Source organism: Humulus lupulus, chromosome X (assembly GCF_963169125.1).
Source record: "Humulus lupulus chromosome X, drHumLupu1.1, whole genome shotgun sequence".
Classification (NCBI taxonomy): domain Eukaryota; kingdom Viridiplantae; phylum Streptophyta; class Magnoliopsida; order Rosales; family Cannabaceae; genus Humulus; species Humulus lupulus.
Window position 1 is genome coordinate 76056473 of NC_084802.1, and position 16665 is coordinate 76073137.

The window sequence follows — 16665 nt, forward strand, 5'->3', positions numbered from 1 at the left end:
AATGACAATGGCAAAGGCAACGGGAACGACAACGGAAAAAATGGTGGAAAGCAAGCGAGTGGCGAACCCTCGGCCTCCCAGAGTAAACGCCCAAAAAATAATCGGTATGAACCGAAATTCACCAATTACACCGCCCTTGTTGAAAGCCGAGCCGAGGTTTTCCAAGCGACCAGCTCGAGCGTGCCCTACAGACGACCTGCGCCCATAAGAAAAGATATCTCCAAGAGAGATTCAACAAAGTTCTATCGTTACCATAATGACTACGGGCACGACACCAATGAGTGTAACCAGCTAAAGGACGAGATCAAGTTCCTCATAAGACAGGGACATTTAAGAAGATATGTACGAGCCGCGGGAGCTTCTCAGCGAGAGGCTCAAGGTGGCAACGAGTCGGCGCCTGCACGCCAGCGCTCGCCACCTTTACAGCCAGCTCCCGTGGTAGGTACCCTACTCACCATCTGCGAAGGCCCACATCTTGCAGGAGATAGTGGAAAAGCGAGGGAACGATATGCTCGAACCCTACGCCACGACCAGGACATCGACATGATGAGTGTTGAGGATCGTGCACCCAAAAAGGCTCGAACAGAGGAGGAACCGATCACCTTCTCTGATGACGACGCCCAGCATGTGCGATTCCCACACTCCGATCCGCTAGTCGTGGATGTCCAAATCGCAAATATGATGGTGAAGAGGGTGTTGGTCGATACAGGAAGTTCGGTCAACATCCTATATAAGTCCTTGCTGGAAAGGATGAAATTTTCCGTTAAGGACCTAGAGCCATGCAACCAAACCATTTATCGTTTTTCCAGAGAAGGGCTTGCCCCAGTGGGGTCAATTAGACTCCCAGTCACAGCAGGTATTGCGCCTGTTAACAGGACATTACTCACTACTTTTATAGTAGTTGATTGTCCTCGGCGTATAATGCCGTGATAGGGAGACCAATTCTGGTTGACCTTCGAGCCGTCACTTCTGTATGGCACCTCGCCATGAAATTTCGAACAGACGCAGGAGTAGGATGTGTGTTGGGAAACCAGCGGGAGGCGAGAGAATGCTACAACGCCTCGATCACCAAGGCAAAAAAGGGTGTATCGAGGGATGCCACCGGGAAAGAGTTGCAAACGACAACTGATGTTCAAGCCCGCTCAGGTGATAATCTCACCAAATAGGGCGTTGCCCAAAGTGAGGATAGAGACTTAGATCCTCGCTTTGGGGATTTCGAAGAAGAAGTAGGCCCCATCGAGGACCTTGAAGAGGTCCAACTCGATGAGTAAAATCTGACCAGAATTATGAAAGTCGGTAAAAACTTAGAGACAACAACAAAACAAGCACTGGTGGAGTTCTTAAAGAGGAACCATGACGTCTTTGCCTGGTCGCATAAAGACATGGCTAGGATAGATCCTGCAATCATCAGCCATGTCCTAAATATTGACAAAAGCTTTCCACCTGTGCAACAGAAAAGAAGGCTGCTCGACAAAAACCGATCAAAAGCTTTGAAGGAAGAAGTCGAGAAGTTGAAGGAGAATGGGTTCATCAGGGTGGCGTTTTATCCATCGTGGGTCTCCAATCCCGTACTTGTGCCCAAGCCTAATGGCAAGTGGCGTACGTGCGTGGATTTTACAGACCTCAATAAAGCCTGCCCCAAAGACTGTTTCCCATTCCCAAGGATTGACCAGCTGGTCGATGCCACTGCAGGACACGAGATCCTCTCATTCATGGATGAATACTTTGGGTATAATCAGATCAGTATGCATCCCCCTGATGAGGATCACACTAGCTTTCGAACCGATACAGGGCTCTACTGTTACAGAGTGATGCCCTTTGGTTTGAAAAACGCTGGTGCGACTTACTAGAGACTCGTCAACCACATGTTTAAGGAGCTGATTGGTGAAAACATGGAGGTTTATGTCGACGACATGTTGGTTAAGTCGAAGAAGGCAGAATGACATGTAAGGGATTTGCAGGAATGCTTCAACGTCCTTAATAAATATAGGATGAAGCTAAATCCCCTTAAATGTTCCTTCGAAGTTGGATCAGGAAAATTCTTGGGATTCATAGTTAACTCAAGAGGAATTGAAGCTAATCCCGAGAATATAAAAGCCCTGATTGAGATGAAGTTGCCAGTAAAGATTAAGGATGTCCAAAGTCTGACCGGGAGAATTGCCGCTCTAAGTAGATTTATTTCAAAATCAACGGACAAGTGCGTCCAATTTTTCAATCTACTTAGAGGTAATAAGAAATTTGAATGGACAGATGAATGCGAACAAGCCTTTCAAGCACTGAAAACGCATATGGCGTAGCCACCCATCTTGTCAAAGCTGGTCGATAAAGAGACTTTGTTCATCTACCTGCAATCATGGATTACGCTGCTAGTGCCGTTTTGGTAAGAGAAGAAGAAGGTGTGCAGAAGGCTGTCTATTACGTAAGAAAAAGGCTGATCAGAGCAGAATTGAGATATTCCCCCATTGAAAGGTTAGCCTACTGCTTAGTATTGGCCTCTAGGAAGCTGCGGCCTTACTTCCAAGCCCATCCGATTACGGTATTGACCAACCAGCCTCTTCGGCAAGTCCTGGAAAAGCCAGAGGCTGCCGGAAGATTACTAAAGTATGCAGTCGAACTCGGGTAGTTCGACATATCTTACCTGCCGCGAGCAGTGATAAAGGGACAAGCCTTAGCTGACTTCATCGCCGAGTTCACGGAGCCCGCGGGTGGCGAGCAGATCGAGGAGCTTAACAAGCCTGAATGTCAAATCCAAGCACCCTCGTGGAAGTTGTTTACAGACGGTTCATCTAACGAATCCCACGCAGGAGCAGGAGTGATATTGATAACGCCGGAAGGGCATCGATTTTACTGTGCAATAAGATTTGACTTCACTGCCTCTAACAATGAGGCTGAATATGAAGCATTGCTCGCTGGACTACGGTTAGCCAAGGATATGAACATAAAAGCGCTTGACGTCTATAGTGATTCTCAGCTAGTCGTGAATCAAATCTTGGGAGAGTATCAGGCGTGAGGATTGAAGATGGTCGCCTATCTCAACAAAGCAAAGGATCTGTTAGCCCAGTTCAACAGATACACTCTCCAGCAAGTGCCTCGTGATCAGAATTCCAACGCAGACGCTTTGGCAAAGTTGGCAAGTGCAAAGGACGCTGACACTCTGAACATAGTGCCAGTCGATTGACTATCCGTGCCCAGCATCCAAGCAGCAGAAACCACTCTGGTCATCCAGATGACGGATACATGGATGGCGCCATATGTAGAGTATCTATCAAGCGGTGTGCTACTAGCGGACAGAAACAAAGCTAGGACCCTTCAGCGGCAAGCTGCTAGGTATATCCTGGTCGATGGAATCCTATACCGAAGGGGATACTCACTGCCACTCCTGAGATGTATTACCAAGGAGAAAGCCAAAGAGTTGATGAAGGAGGTACACGAAGGCTTTTGGGGGGACCATGCTGGGGGGTAAAGCCTGTAAAAAAAGATCCGAAGGCAGGGATATTTCTGGCCAACCATGAATGAAGACTCCATGGAGTTCGTGCGAAAATGTGACAAGTGTCAAAGGTTTTTTAAAATCCCGCAAGCAGCTCCCAACAAGTTAAAACAGATGCAGAGTCCATGGCCCTTTGTAGTTTGGGGAATAGATCTAATCGAATCTTTGCCTACAGGAAAGGGTGGTGTAAAGTATGCAGTGGTTGCCGTTGACTACTTCACCAAATGGGCCGAAACTGAGCCACTTGCGACCATAACGACGAAGAAAGTGCTTGACTTCGTAGTCAAAAACATCATCTGTCGCTATGGATTACCAAAGAAGATAGTCTCAGATAACGACACCCAGTTTGACAGTGATCTATTCACGGACTTCTGCAAACGTCACGACATTATCAAAAGCTTTTCTTCAGTCGCTCATCCCCAGGCGAACGGGCAAGTCGAGGAAGTTAACAAAACGCTGAAGGATACACTGAAGAAAAGACTTGAGGAAGCCAAGGGAGCATGGACAGAACAGTTGCCTGAAGTCCTTTGGTCGTAAAGAACTTCCCACCGAACAGCAATAGGTCATACCCCTTTTTCCTTGGCATACGGGTATGAAGCCATGTTGCCTGTCGAGTTGGATCCACCCTCGCACCGCAGATCAACATACGACAAGGATTCTAACAGCCAGCTACTGATGGAATCCTTGGACTCGATTGATGAAAGGCGTGAACAAGCCCAGCTCCGAGTAGCTGCATACCAGCAGAAGGTCGCCTGGTATTTCAACTCCAAAGTACGAGAAAGAAAATTCAATGTTGGAGACCTTGTGCTCTGAAGAGTTTTCCTAAACACCCGCGACCAAGCTGCTGGAGTACTCGGGCCGAATTAGGAAGGGCCTTACCAGATTGATGAAGTCCTTCACCCAGGCACCTATAAACTTGCACGCTTAAACGGAGATCTCGTTCCTCGATATTGGAATGGAGAACTCCTGCACAAGTATTATCAATGAACAATTCTTCTTAAAGAATTGGCTTGTGCAAATTTTACTTTTTACAAGTTTTGTGTAAGATCTTATTGATCACTCGTAAAGACATGTTTAGTCCATTTACTACGAGAATAAAAGGAACTGTGCTCAGCCAGTCATTTCTTGCCAACTATTGTATTTATTACAAGTATTTGCTCATTACGTGTGTTGTTTTGCTGTATTATAATTCTAATCATATAGCTACGAGCTGTAACGTTCGGGCAGGTTCTAGTCAAGGCAAGTGACCAAGGACCTAAAGCTCCCTGATCACTTGGGGGGCATACAAGGTACAAGTAAGCAAAGCATATCGTTAAAAGGTATGTAAACACATGATCAAAATAAGTGAAAGCATGCTAGGACACTTAGTATATTTTTCAAAATTTTGATATTTTGTTAAATCAAACCAAAGTGCTATGCTAAGTTCGGTCATGCGAACAAATAGATGTTATAATAATATGCAAATATATTATAATATCAAAGCGATCCTTTTACATCGCGAGCAGTAACTGCTTGGATGTAATTGTTCAAAATAAAAGTAAGAGCTGCCCATGCAGCAAAACCAAAGAAAAATTATATTGTCTTTACATCACGACCCGTAGGTCGTGTAGTTAAAAAAGAAAGAAATATAAAAGGAAAAGACTAAGGAGCTTGAGGAGCTGGAGGATCCTGGGGAAGATTCTGGTTGACAGCTTCGTTGTCTGCACCCTCCATCCCGGCGGCCAGCGAGATTTCGGGGGAAGCAGGGACCCTCGATCTTTCTTCTTCAGCCAACTGAGCCGCACAGCGAGCCAGCTCAGCTTCCCTCGTATTCTCAGGAAGGTAGTCAAAGTTGGCACCCTGATTGTGCTTCCGGAAATTGTAGAAGCACCTCAGGGTGGCATTTTTGTACCTCTCCAAGTTGGCGACGTTGGTTTTCTCCAAATCCTCAACTCGACCCTCCAAATCTCTGGTTTCTTGCCTGCTCGCGATCAAATCTAGCTCGAGCTGCTTAGCCACTTTGAAGTTAGAGCGGTTGGAATCCTTGTATTGGTCCCTCTGCTCGCGGGCTTTTTCCAGAGACTTCAGCTTCTCCTCCAACTCCTTAGCCAGTTGGGCCTTTTTCGCAGTCACTGCCGCCAGCTGATCAGCATGTCTGGCCTCAACAGCTTTGAGTTCATCCTCGTGCCATTGCTCCAAGGTCCTGGCCTGCTCGGTGACAGCACCCAGGCGGATGCGGCCGGCAGTAAGAGTTAGCAGGCCTGCAGTCAGAACAAAAATTAGACAAACAGTAAACTAACGAAGACCTGTTTTCACAAAAGGAGATGACTTACACTAGTGAACTCGTTTAAGCACGGTTCAGAATTGGGTCAACACCCATCGTCTCCGTGGCAGCCATTGCCTCTCGGCAGCATTCATGCTTCGCGATCTTGGTGACCCTTTCCTTGATCAGCTTGAAGGTACGACTGACCATCTCGTTCCCAGCTGAGGCAAGGTCAGCCTGCTGAGGTTGGTCAGATGGGGCAGCGGGAGAAGGAGTCGACCCGGCCGCAGCAGATGGAGTCTGCTGCTCGCGGGGAGAAGGCGGAGTCGCGGTGGCAGAGGGCCTGTCCTCCAAAGGGCCTGCGCTCCAGGCCTTCTTCGCCTGAGGCTTTTTGCTGCTCTCCCCAGTATGTCTCTTACTAGTTTTCTTCTTGCTTGGAGGAGCTGCGACAGCCTCTGGGGTGCTGTAAAGATCGAACACGTTGGTGGAGTCCATGTCTGAAAAGCAAGAACAACGTCAAACAGTAAGATAGCATGAGTAGCCAAACACATTACATCAGAAAAAGAAACAGAAAAGGATATCAAAGTCCAATACCCGAGCTATTATTACTGGTTGCTACACTACAGACTCTACTAGTCTTACACTCATTCTTTGACACGAAGAAGTCTGGCCCTAAGTGTGGAGCATATTTAAAATTGTCGTCCTCGTCGAATAGATGACAGGGAATTGGAAAATTGTCTAAAAGAAAAATAACTATACCGTTGTCATCCGACGAGTCGTCAAAGAGGTCGGCAGGCTCGGTGGCCTTTTGCTTTCCTTTCCCTAAAGGGGTCGAGGGCCTCTCTGCTTGAGGAGTGCCAGCAGGTTCCCTGATCGTGACCCCATTTGGTCTCCTCCGTGGAGGTGATGCTTGAGGTTGTTGCACGGGTTCCTCTTCGGCGCAAGCACTCCCTGTAGAGGGCCCCTTCGTGTTCGGTTGAGGGGCCCAGAGGCCAGCCAACCTAAGGTTAGCTTTTGTAACCAGATTCTTGACACTCTTCTCAGCATCAGTCATGCTGGCTAAGAGTGTCGATCTCGACTCCATGCCCGGAGTTGGGTTTGGTAGCAGCCATGGGCCTGGATGACATCAAGATTTTAAGACATTGTGGAGGAAAACACTAAGTGAAGAAGTCAGCCAGCGATACGAAAGTTTTACCTCCTCGTGCGAAAGCCAGGTTGTCCGCGACTAGGTCCGCCGTAAGGAAGTACTCTTGGTAGTACCTCCCCACGTTTGAGATGTGGATCGTGTCAGTCAGGAAAGTGCACCCAGTTTCCTGATGACAAAGATGGAAGAACCCCGTGCCTTCATGGTTGGGGTTAGATTTGAGGTCGAACAGGTAGTTGACCTCATGAGGCGATGGCACGGGCCATTTTTTCTGGTTATACAGGATATAGAGTGTAGCAAGCATCCTATATCCATTCGGGGTTATTTGAAAGGGGGCAACTCCAAAATAGTTGGCCACCCCTGAAAGAATGGGTGAAGAGGCAAGGTGGCCCCTGCCTCAATATGAAACCGCGACCAGGCGCTATAGGCGCCTCCAAGTAGATTAGCCCTTTGGTGTGGGTTGGGGCTTGACTAAGGTCACCTCTGGCAGATTATATTTCTTTAAGTAGTTGGCGATCATTCTGATCGTCACCCTACTTTCAGAGACTACATGCCACTCAACATCCGGTTGAATGGCGTGTCAAGGGCGGGCATGTCTTTGGATGTTTGGATCAAGAGCATTTTCATCTCGACCACTGGTCGAGGGAGCATCAGTCGAAGCAGCAGGCTGATGAGAAGGGTCATATTTTTTCCTTTTCTGGGCCTTGGTTTTGGTGCGAGCCATGTTTCGGGTCAAGACTGGGGAAGTGTTTGGATTGGTACGAGAAAAGGGAATATCGGGTATCAATGTCGAGGGTTGTTCTTCGTCCTCGAGCAGTTGAGCTAGCAGATCGTCATCGATGGGTCTTTCTCCTCTCCACGGGTCTTGCATATAAACTGCAAACAGACAAAGGAGGAGATAAGACGCACAACCTGGGAGCTTATGTTGAAAGTTGGAATAACGTTGCTCGCGTCTATGACCAGCAGCATTCTAACCGAAACACTAAGTTTTATGCGAGCAGTTTGAAAAACGGATCAAAAAGTGAAAGTAAAAAGTTTTTCTGAAAAAAGCTTTTTCAACTCCAAAGGGGCGGGAAAAACCCAGTTTTTCAGCTAGTCTAAAAATCGAATTTTTACTTCGATTTTACGCCCTAAACCCATGATCCTAACTATCAAACTGATTCCTAACTTCTACAGAGCAAAACTACACTACCCTATCAAGCATCAAACGGTATATACAAAATCTTCACAAATTTCTACCCAAGAACACAAAAAGTTTCAGAGCATAGAAGCAGCATGCATGACATCTCAAAGGGTTAAATGTCAAAAAAATTTACCTGAATGAAGATTGGAGATTCTGAAAAGGATTAGCTTTGGGATTGCAGGCGAAAGATCCTTAGCAAAGCGACTGAAAACCTTGAAGTTCCGGGCTCTAAAATATAGTTCTTGAGAGTTCTTGGCAAAGAGATGGCGTGTAAAGAGTTAAAAGGTAAATGTGAGGATTATTTATAGAGGCTGAGATGTGATAAAAATGGGTAATCATGGGCTACCTTTTTCAAGGCATGGGGGAGTGTAACAGCCGTCGGAAAGGTTTCCTTAAAACTGAAAAGGCATGATTGGACGTGATTAGGTCATAGTTTTCAAGAACGCACGAGAGGCTCTGACAGATTTCGTGGGGCATACAAAAAGTTAGTTTCTTAAGTTTACTTATTGCTGGTCGCAATAAATAAGCTTGGGGGGCAAATGTTTATCCATAAATCAGCTGCTGATGACGTGACAAGAATTTTTGACACGTGGCGGATGCGTAGTAGAGATACGGCTCGCCTATCGACCAGCATTATTTCCACATGGAAATATCACGTTTTATATACGACCAGACTGGTCGTATACTCCGTTCATTTATGTAAAGATCTGTACAGTTGTAATGATATCCGAGAATATATCTTCATTATGACTTGCAGATCCGTTTATTAAGGATATATATTATTTCCTAATTCATGTAACTCTTCCTGAGCCTATAAATACTCAAGAAATAGCTCAGGGAAGGGGATCGATCTTTTCTTGGAGAATTATAGTACTATTATCTGTGTTTTGTATTGCTTTCTTCTTCTAAGGTATGTGAAACTTAGGAACCCTAGTTCTTTGATCACACCTTTGGAACTCAATACTAATAATAGTATCAAGTGGACGGAGGTCATTACCAATCACTGGGGCCGAACTACTATAAATCTCTGTGTTCTTTATTTTTTCCATTGGATCATTTTCTCAAGCTCTATATTACTTTCCTGTTGTTTTCTAGACTCCGTGTCGTTGACCAAAATCAGGGTCAACATATGCCATAATATTTCCTATTTTATTTAATATGAGATTTTTCTCCTATTAGGGTTTACCCCTTGTCCGAGACCAATTTTTCTTTGCATAAAACTAGATCATTTACTAGATCATCACATCGACTATATAAATTCACAAATTATCACAAACTCATATAATATCATTTATCAAAATAATATTCCGCATAAGCCTTTACCAGTTACTAACGTGTGTTCAAAACACGGGACGTCACATGCATGTTGGTTGAATGTTTTATAAATTATAACATTTTAAGCCAATATTCTTAGAACTAAAAATGTCCCTTTTTAAATATGTATATGTTAAAAGTATGGAAAAATCTTTTCCCTACTTGTCACTTTTACTATCATCAAGGAATAAAAATCATATTCGTGAGAAAGTACTGAGATATATCTTCCTTCCATATTAGTTGTTACCTTTTTATATATCTTGTTCAAATTATAGACAAATTGGTTCCAATTAGGTTATTCGTGTTAGCTACAATAAGCAAACCATTTTGCCTTGTAATGGAGGCATATTATTGAGTTGAATTACCTATAAATAGAAGAAGATTATGACACAATAATGACAGTACAAAAATAGTTGATTATTATGGATTTGATGTCCAAAGAATAACTATACATTCTCCCTTTTATCTTTAAACAAATAAAAAGTAAAGAGAGAGAGAGAGAGAGAGAGAGAGAGTAACTGTACTTTCAAGTTTCAACTTTTGGGCCAAGACAAGAGATTTTTGTTTGTACACAATACACAATGAAAGAGAAAAAAAAAAAAGGAAACAACAGGAAAAAAAAAAAAAGAAAGAAAGAAAGAAAAGAAGAAGCCAAATATGCCTAAAACTTTATAATGAATAATACCGATGCTTCTTTACCTTATAATAATAATAATGGATTCATTGAATTCATGTAGCACCTACATAGTGTCAACTTGGTCTTGTTCAATAATATTTGTAAAGATGGATAGATAAAAGTATCAATTTGGGAAAGTTATGGGAGGTATTTAGTATTATTATTATTTAATTTTTTACCTTTACAAAAAACAAGAATATTTGGAGGGGTTTGTTCAGAAACCCATAATTTTTTGTATTATAAAAAAATTAGGATAAAAAGAAAAGAAAAAAGAAAAAAGGCAAGCTGGTAAAGGAAAAACCCCGCAAATAATGGAGGAGTGTGGAGAGCCATTGGATGTTGCAGATGAGAGAGAGAGAAGGGGCATGGAGAATCCCAATGCTTAGAGACACAGACAGCAGAGCTTGTTGTACAGTCTCACTAGTGAATTAAACTAATCACAAAACCAAACCCCAACCCCCTATCCCCTATCCCCCAACCCAACCCCCATCCCCAAATCCCAAACCCTTCTTCCTCCCTCACCTCACTTGCCCCATCTTCCAAACCCAATCTTTAACTCCCAACTTTCTCTTTCTAATCAAACTGAGCAGAACCCTAATCCCATTTGCTCCCAAAAGCCTCATAATAACTGCGATCTGAAGCACAACAGGAGAGATTCCATTCTATTATTGGATCAAAACCCAGATCACAGAAGCTTGGATTTAGAGAGAGAGAGAGAGAGAGAGCTTATGATAGAGGACCCATTATCCCAAATGTCTGAGGACGACGATCGATCTCCGCCTTTGGATCCCGGATGCCCGGAGAGCGTGACGGAGTCCTTGACCAGGACCCGGAACTGTTCTGGGATATCTGGGTCTGGGTCCGGGTCCGGGTCGACTTCGGTTGAGCTACAGGCGCCATACCCGGACCAGGTACTGGAGAACGTTCTGGAAAACGTGTTGTGTTTCCTGACGTCGCGGCGGGACCGGAGTGCCGCCTCATTGGTATGCAAGTCGTGGTACAGGGCGGAGGCACTTACCCGATCGGAGCTCTACATCGGCAACTGCTATGCTGTATCGCCCCGACGCGCCACTGCTCGGTTCACCAAGATTCGGTCCGTGGCGATCAAGGGCAAACCTAGGTTCGCCGACTTTAACCTCATGCCTAGCAATTGGGGAGCCCACTTCTTGCCCTGGGTCGCGTTCATGGCCAAGGCTTATCCCTGGCTGGAGAAGGTTTATCTCAAGCGCATGTCCATCACTGACCATGATCTCGCTCACCTTGCTAAGTCCTTCCCTGGATTCAAGGAGCTCGTCCTCGTTTGTTGCGAGGGTTTTGGGACTTATGGCCTCGGCGTGGTTGCCAGTACTTGCAGGTACGCAATGTCGCTCTGGATCATCTATTTCTCTGTGATTTTGTTTATAATAATATGTATTGTTGAAGATAGCTTTTAATTGAAATTTCTTGGCACTTTTGTCTATGTTAGATATCTATATAGCGTTAATGGTAATGTGTATTAGTTCATTGATGGAGAGCTTGGAGCTTTTGTGGGTTTTTCTTGATCTGGTGAATGCGCAAGAAGAAAGTTTAGATCTGTTTTGATTTTAGTATTGGTTGAGGTCTTTGATAGCTTTTGTGATCTGTGCTTGTTTATAACCCTAAAACAGTATCTTTCTAGTTCAGCACTTTAGCTTGAATATATCTATCTCAATGGGATGGTCTAAAATGGATGGATTGTGAAATTACAATGGAGAACCAAACGACGAGCTGAATGTGACAAGCTGATACGTATATTTTTGCAGACAACTGAGAGTGCTTGATCTGATTGAATCTGAGCTTGCGGACGATGAAGAGGATTTTATAGATTGTTTTCCAGAGAGCCATACCTGTCTCGAATCTCTGATTTTCGATTGTGTAGATTGCACTGTAAATTTTGAGGCATTGGAGGCTCTGGTGGCTAGGTCTCCACGATTGAAAAAACTTAGGCTGAACCAGTCTCTTTCTATTGGGCAACTTTACCGCATACTGATCCGAGCTCCACAACTCACACATCTAGGAACGGGGTCATTTAGCACATCCGATGGCATGATTCAGGGTGAACAGGAACCAGACTATGCCTCTGCTTTTGCCGCTTGCAAATCTTTAGTTTGTCTATCAGGGTTCAGGGAAATCATGCCAGAGTTCTTACCTGCAATCTACCCAGTCTGTACTAATCTCACTTCTCTGAACTTCAGCTATGCAGATATCAATGCTGAGCAACTAAAACCAGTCATAAGCCGCTGCATTAAGCTTCAAACTTTATGGGTATGTGCCAGAATCTCTGTGGTGTTTGTAGTGACATTGTGAAATTTTTTGGCTTTCAAGAAACTTAATTATGTTTCCTCAATGCAGGTTCTTGATACAATATGTGATGAAGGGCTACAGGCAGTTGCCGCAGCTTGTAAAGAACTTCGAGAACTTCGGGTTTTCCCTTTTGATGCTCGCGAGGATATCGAGGGACCTGTTTCTGAGATTGGTTTGCAAGCTATTTCTGAAGGTTGTAGGAAACTGCAATCTATTTTGTACTTCTGTCAGCGCATGACAAATGCAGCTGTGGTGGCCATGTCAAAGAACTGCCCTGATCTGGTTGTATTTCGTCTCTGTATAATGGGAAGACTCCGACCAGATCATTTGACAGGTCAACCCATGGATGAAGGATTTGGAGCTATTGTTATGAACTGTAAGAAGCTGACCCGTCTTGCTGTCTCTGGATTACTGACTGATCGAGCTTTCAGTTATATTGGAGAATACGGCAAATTAGTTCGAACCCTCTCCGTTGCTTTTGCGGGTGACAGTGATGAGGGGCTGAAATTCGTGCTAGAGGGCTGTCCTAAACTGCAAAAGCTTGAGATCAGAGATAGCCCATTTGGAGATGCAGCACTGCGCTCTGGCTTGCATCATTATTACAACATGAGATTTCTATGGATGTCTTCGTGTAGGTTAACCCTTCAGGGCTGTAGGGAGATTGCTCGAGAAATGCCTCGGTTGGTAGTTGAGGTTATGAGAGATGAACTAAGGATTGATGACAATGACGACGGCCCAGGTGATAATGTTCAAATTTTATACATGTATCGATCTCTTGAAGGGCCGAGGGATGATACTCCTGAGTTTGTTGATATCCTTTAGAGTTTGGCTACAAGAAATTGGTTCAAGTTTCCTATGGTGACTTGCAAAGAAAAGGAACTTTTCCTGTGGGAAAGGTCAAATGCTGCAGGTGACTTTTGTATAAGCCTGCTGCAAGTGGTTCCTGCAATTACAAAAGATGAGTTAACAACTTCTGTTCCTGAGCTGGATTTTTGCAGTGACATTCATGGGGTAAGTAGCAATGGCATCGAAAAGAGCACTGTAGAAATATATCTTTTTCTTCTATGTTTTGGTTCTTCCGGAGGACTCAGAGAAGGGGGGCTAACGCAGAGGATGAAGGTCTCTGTATGGTATTATTGGATCATCCATTGTTGTATTGTAAGCTTCTTAGTTCTTAATTTTTCACCTTTCTTTTTGCTTTCATATTCATTTGATCATAAACAACGGCTGCTAGAAGAGAGGAGGAGGAGGAGGAGGAAAGGAGAGAAGGGGGGGGGGGTTACCACCAGCTTAGAAGATTGATAGAACTGCAACAATTTTCTCAGAGGATGTTGTTCATCATTAAGTTAAAGAAATGGAGAGATTGGTCTTGAAGTGGAGGTTGAGAAAGGTCTTTAGTCATAGAGTTCTCTTCCGGTAAAGTGAAAGCAAGTATCAACTCTTTAAAGAAACATAGTTTATCTATTTTGATTCAAATGGTAGTTAGTTTAAGCTGTAGCCGGTGAGAACTAAATGCGCAGACTGATACATCTTCCTCTCTCCTTCTCTTTCTAAGTGTTTGTTCTTTTCAGATGTGTTGTTTTAGCACCTGACTGTTGAATTTATTATTGTTATTGTTAGAAAAATGTGATATGGGTAATAAATGCCAAAATATGCATGGACCATATATTCCCATATACTTGGTGGGACTCTCTCGCTCTCTCTCTCCTCATCTGATCAAAACTGATAGTGAGGTTCATTAATGAAGTATAGAAAGTGTTTGAAGAAAGTACACACCTTACAGAACCACTTAAACGTGTGAGTTTCCAATCTCCATAACACCTAAGAAATCCTTTGCCACTTTCTCATGTTTTTGATTGTCTCATCTCTAATCAGTTATGAAAACACCACGCTGTGTACCGGATTTTAGTTTTCTTTTTTTATAGAGCTGCTGAACTCTATTATTGATTGATCTTATTCTATCTGTGTATGTATTTTAATATATATATATATATGTATATATTATATAGTTGGGAGTGGGACCTTTTCATTTTGATGATTTGTCACACCCCTGCGATTGCGTTTTAAAGCAGTTTTCAAGTTTTTTTTTTTGGGTCTATTTTGAATTATTATTATTTAATATTTTTTATTGTCACATTATTTTTTTTATTTTCACTCTCTCCCTACCTTTTCTCTCTTTACTTTCTTTATTGTTATTTTCTCTCTTTTTACTTTATCTTTTTATTTTCTTTTGTATCACTTATTATGTCATCATTTCCTCTTTTATCACTTACTATATTCTCACTTTTTCTCTCATTACTTAATATATTATTATTTTCTCTCTCATCATTTTTTCTGTCGCCATTTCCTCTCTTATCACTTTCTCGCTATTCACTTCTCTCTCTTTATTTTCTTTCTCATCACATTCTCTCTCATTTTTTCTTGCATCAATTTCTTTTTTCTCAATTTTTATTTTTTCAAATTTTTTCTTTTAAATTATTTTATCTCATTATTTATTATAAACTTTTAAAATTTTTTTCTCTTTGTAAATATATTTGTTAATTTTTTATTTAAGATTTAAAAAAAAATAAAACTAAAAAATTGTTTTTAGAAAACATTAATCAAATACTTATTGTTTTTTGAAAACTACAAAAACTGTTTTCTGATAACACAATTTTGAAAACAAAAAACAGAAAACAATGTCAAACAGGCCCAAAGCCTTTGGCTTTACTTTCTTTTCTTGCACTTTATACACAGAGAGAGATAGAGGTTAACAATAAAAACACCATTTTGAAGTTGAAGAAGTAACTCAACATTTTGACGACGATTGGAAATTTCCCTCCTAATCTTCTTTTTTTTTCTCTCATGAATCATGAGAGGACTCCTCCATTGAGTGGCCTTGTGTTACTTTGCATGCAGGGCGAACTCTTAAGGATAAGAGACTCATTTTTCAGCAGAAATACTAAAAACAATTTTCTTTTGAGTAATTGGCGGTGAAACTTATTTATCTTTACTTTTGTTAAAGTTAACTCCCATTTTTTTCGGTAGTGAAACTTCCCAATCTCCTGTTCTATTATCAAATTACTGTCTCCGTCAGTTTTTGCTGTTAACTGCCAGTGTGGAGCCACATGGTAATCTAAAACGAATGTCGCATCATTATTTTAAATTAAAAATCAATAAAAATATTTAAATTAATTTAAAAATATAAAAACAATCATTTTAATTTAAAATAAATTAATTAAAATTAAAAATATTAAAAACTAAAAGTATATATTAAAAACAAAAAAAAAAAAAAATTAATTTATAAATCTGAAATAAAATTAAAAATTAAAAACTAAACCCTAAATTTTTCTCTTTCTTCTCCGCTTCTTCTTCTTCCTCCTCCTCTTTCCTTCCTCTTCTTCTTCTTCCCATTTTTCTTGCAGCCCTGTCTCACACAGCCCAGCCTTGAGCCTCCATCTCCGCCTTTGCCTCGCCGTTTCTGAGCCCAGTGCTAGCGACCCGCGATCCATAACTGGGTTGGGGTTCATGGGTTGGTGTTTTGAAGGGCCGGGTTTGATGATTTTGTTGGGGTTTTATGCCCTAATTAAAACTAGTTTCTTTGTAATCTCATTTATTATCAATAAAAGAATAGAAATAATTTTTTGACTTAGTCAATCACTTTGCTCACATGTGTTTATTTTCATGATTATTTGTTTAATATAAACTTCTATTAAATCATGAGCATATAGCATATCGTATTTATAGTGACGTAATCACAGTGGAATATAAATATGATTATATGTTCAAATATAAGTTAGTCTTAAGATTAGTTAGTGCACATGATTTACACTGACTTGCTAATCTACGATACGATCTACTTACACACCGCAGTATTATGTTCTTTCCAGAACATTAGCAAAGTAGATAAGATCAGATGTATTTGTTACATCGAACTGGACCGATATTAACAGTTTATAGGATAAGTAAACATATCTTTATTGTCTATTCTAGTCATATCATATAGTTGACCATAGGTCAATTCAATCTCAATTATGAGTGGTTAGTATTCTAACTGATTGTATTATTTGAGTTCTTTGACTTGTTCGTTACCAGCTTACCCTACGGAGTAGCACATACTTACATCTTGGGAACTTTGTAGTATAATTGAGTGGGAGTGTTAATCATAGATATGAACATCTATAGCTTCTGATGAAGAAGTGAAACGATGATTTCCTTTTAGTTTGGTTCAAGGTGCTAAATGATAGAGATCTCATTTCAGTAATTAATATTAGTTTACTGAAATATCATTTACAAGGAACTAAGTGTTTTAAGGATA

At 41.9% G+C, this 16665-nt stretch overlaps 1 protein-coding gene across 1 annotated transcript; it reads left to right on the forward strand.

The window, feature by feature from the left end:
- Positions 1 to 10293: 10293 nt before the first annotated feature.
- Positions 10294 to 14324, forward strand: LOC133805315 (transport inhibitor response 1-like protein). Its single transcript, XM_062243456.1, has 3 exons — positions 10294 to 11400; positions 11828 to 12329; positions 12417 to 14324. Exons 1-3 carry the CDS (start codon positions 10775 to 10777, stop codon positions 13188 to 13190), a joined length of 1902 nt encoding a protein of 633 aa, XP_062099440.1. The 5' UTR covers positions 10294 to 10774; the 3' UTR covers positions 13191 to 14324.
- The last annotated feature ends 2341 nt before the right edge of the window (positions 14325 to 16665 follow it).